Raw genomic sequence first — 2,373 nt, forward strand, 5'->3', positions numbered from 1 at the left:
CCCCCCCCAACCCCTCCCCACGTCACCTTCTGGCCCTGGAAGATGCTTTGCAGGGGGGCAACCTCACAGTCCTTGTGGGCACCAAAGACTTTGCACATGGAGCAGGTGGGGACCTCGCAGGTGACACAGTAGATGTTGATCCTCTCGTCCTCGTGCTCCTTGCACATGGGGTGCTCCCCCTTCTTGAGTGGCCTGCTGGAGAGAGTGGCATGGTGGTGGTGACATCCCCATCGGGGTGACATCCCCACTGCAGGCACAACACTGCTGCCATGATGTCCTCATTCCAGCATCATCCCCTCTGAGGTGACATCCCCAAAATCAGGTCCCCAGGAAAGGGGCCAGATCCTGGTGTAATCCCACACTTGCTCCTTCAGGAGCCACTGACTTCCGTGCCCTCTGTAAGCCCCAAGCCCAGTGAGCCCCAGTTTAAACCAGCGTGGCACTGGGCACAGCAGCCCTCAGCACTGGTGGCGGGGGGAGGAGGGGGGCACGCTCCAGGGACGCTACATAAGCCCCTAATTTTAGCCTTGGGCTGCTGGAGTTTATTGTTGTCACCCAACATGTGACCAGCCCAGAAAACCCACGAGGGTCCCAGCCAGGGGCTGCAGCCCAATCACCCCCTCTGAGGCAAGGGGGGGGACATGGGGACAAGCCAACCCACTGAAACAAAGACAGGGTGGCCCCCCAGCCCCCCCGGCAGCCACAGGCACCTGCCATCTGCTGTCGTCCCTGTCCCCATGGCTCTCCAACAATATTTACAGCCATCCAGGAAATTTGGCCGGGGCCACTGCTCTGCTTCCAGAACCTGTGACCCCTCTGTGTCCCCCCCCCAGCCACACGCTTTTACTGAGTGGGCCTCCCCAAACTGTCCCTCTGTCCCTTATCGGCCACCAGTGCTGCTGTCACCAGCAGAGCCTGAGTTTGTTCCTCACACCTCTTATCTCCCCCTGAAAGCTCCAGCTGCAGCCAGCGTGGAAGGAACAGGACCTGCTCTGCTGCACCACCCCCCATGGGGACCCCTTGTCCCCCTGAGCCACCCAGAGACCCAAACTGCTCTGGGCAGGGGTGGGGGGGGTGGGGTAGAAGAGGAAGATTTGGGCAGGGGACGAACTTTTGAGTCAGGGGAGGAAGATTTGGATAGGGGAGGAAATCTTGGGTCGAAGGAGGAAGATTTGGGTCAGGGGAGGAGATTTTGCGTCGGGGGGTGGGGGGAAGATCTGGATCAGAGGATGAAGCTTTGGATCAGGGACCACTGAACCAGCAGAAGATCCCCTCAGTTTCTAGCCCAGCTTCAATCTCCTGCGGTCTCCACCATGGTGCTTGGGCCAGGGAGGTGTCCCCAGTGGGGCGAGGCACAAGCAATGAGCCACAGCCACCCGTGCCCACCTGGAGCACTCCTGCTTGTAGATGTCGATGATGTTCTCCACCAGCAGGTTCCTCTGCAGCCCGTAGACACCGTGACGGTCCAGCAGCACCTCGTGGCGGCACGACGGGCACCGGAACCGGCCCCCTGAAATCACACTGCCCCGGTTCTGCCAGTACGGGTTGGCAGCCTGGCAGGGGGAGATGCAGATTGAGGTGGGGAGGTCCATGAGCACCATGAGCATCCCAGTGACCTCCAGCCAGGGGCGGGGGATGGGCACAGGGACCCCCTTCTCACCTGGAAGACATCACTGGCACACTTGCGGCAGAGGTTGTGCTGGCAGGGCAGGATCACCACGGGCTTGCTGAACATCTCCAGGCAGATGGGACAGATGAGCTGCTTCTCCAGGCTGTCCATGGGGTTCCCATCTCGTAGGATACCAGCTTGGAAATCCATCTGCAGGACGGCGCGCTCCTCTCTCCCGCTCCCGGCTGCCGGCGCCGCTGCCCGCCCCGCTATTTATAAGTCGCTCCGTGGTCACGAGGAGCCCAATCCCAATCCCGAGGCGGGATCGAGTGTCCTGGGAAGCAGCACCTGTCACACGGGACTGAGCCATCGGGATGCCGCTGGCGGCGGTAAACAAGCTGGGAACAGGGACAAGCTGTCCGGGAGGCCCTGCCCGCCCGTGCCGGGTGCTGGCAGCCCAGAGCTGGAGCTTGGGGGGCAAACAGGGCCAGGCTTTGCCCCTGGGACCAAGTGGCCACCAACCCCTGGGGGCCAGCATGGCCAGATCTTGGGGCTGGACCCACCAAGGGAGGGCACAAACCAGCCCCACGGTCATTTGGACAATGTGGTGGTGCCAGGAATGGGGCCAGCTGCAGTGGGGCTGGAGCTGGTAAGAAGCATCTCCCTTTGTGCCCCCAAAATGCAGCTGCTCCTGGGGTGCAAACATACAGCTGGCACTGTGGGTGACCAGGCTTGGAGAGGCCGGGCAGGACCAGGGAAATGCA

The 2,373-nt window shown here is 61.8% G+C and overlaps 1 protein-coding gene across 1 annotated transcript in view; it reads right to left on the minus strand.

Annotated features, from left to right (window-relative positions):
• Positions 1 to 1,834, minus strand: part of TRIM63 (tripartite motif containing 63, E3 ubiquitin protein ligase) — a 23,603-nt gene extending 21,769 nt beyond the window's left edge. Inside the window, exons 1-3 of the mRNA XM_010003688.1 lie at positions 1,661 to 1,834; positions 1,387 to 1,553; positions 27 to 195 (exon numbers count right to left, since the gene is read on the minus strand). Of these exons, the coding sequence (XP_010001990.1) occupies positions 27 to 195; positions 1,387 to 1,553; positions 1,661 to 1,819 (495 nt within the window). The 5' untranslated portion in view covers positions 1,820 to 1,834. The remainder of the gene's footprint in view (positions 1 to 26; positions 196 to 1,386; positions 1,554 to 1,660) is intronic.
• Positions 1,835 to 2,373: the final 539 nt, after the last annotated feature.

Source organism: Chaetura pelagica, unplaced genomic scaffold (genome assembly GCF_000747805.2).
Source record: "Chaetura pelagica isolate M959 unplaced genomic scaffold, ChaPel_1.0 scaffold698, whole genome shotgun sequence".
NCBI classification, from domain to species: domain Eukaryota; kingdom Metazoa; phylum Chordata; class Aves; order Apodiformes; family Apodidae; genus Chaetura; species Chaetura pelagica.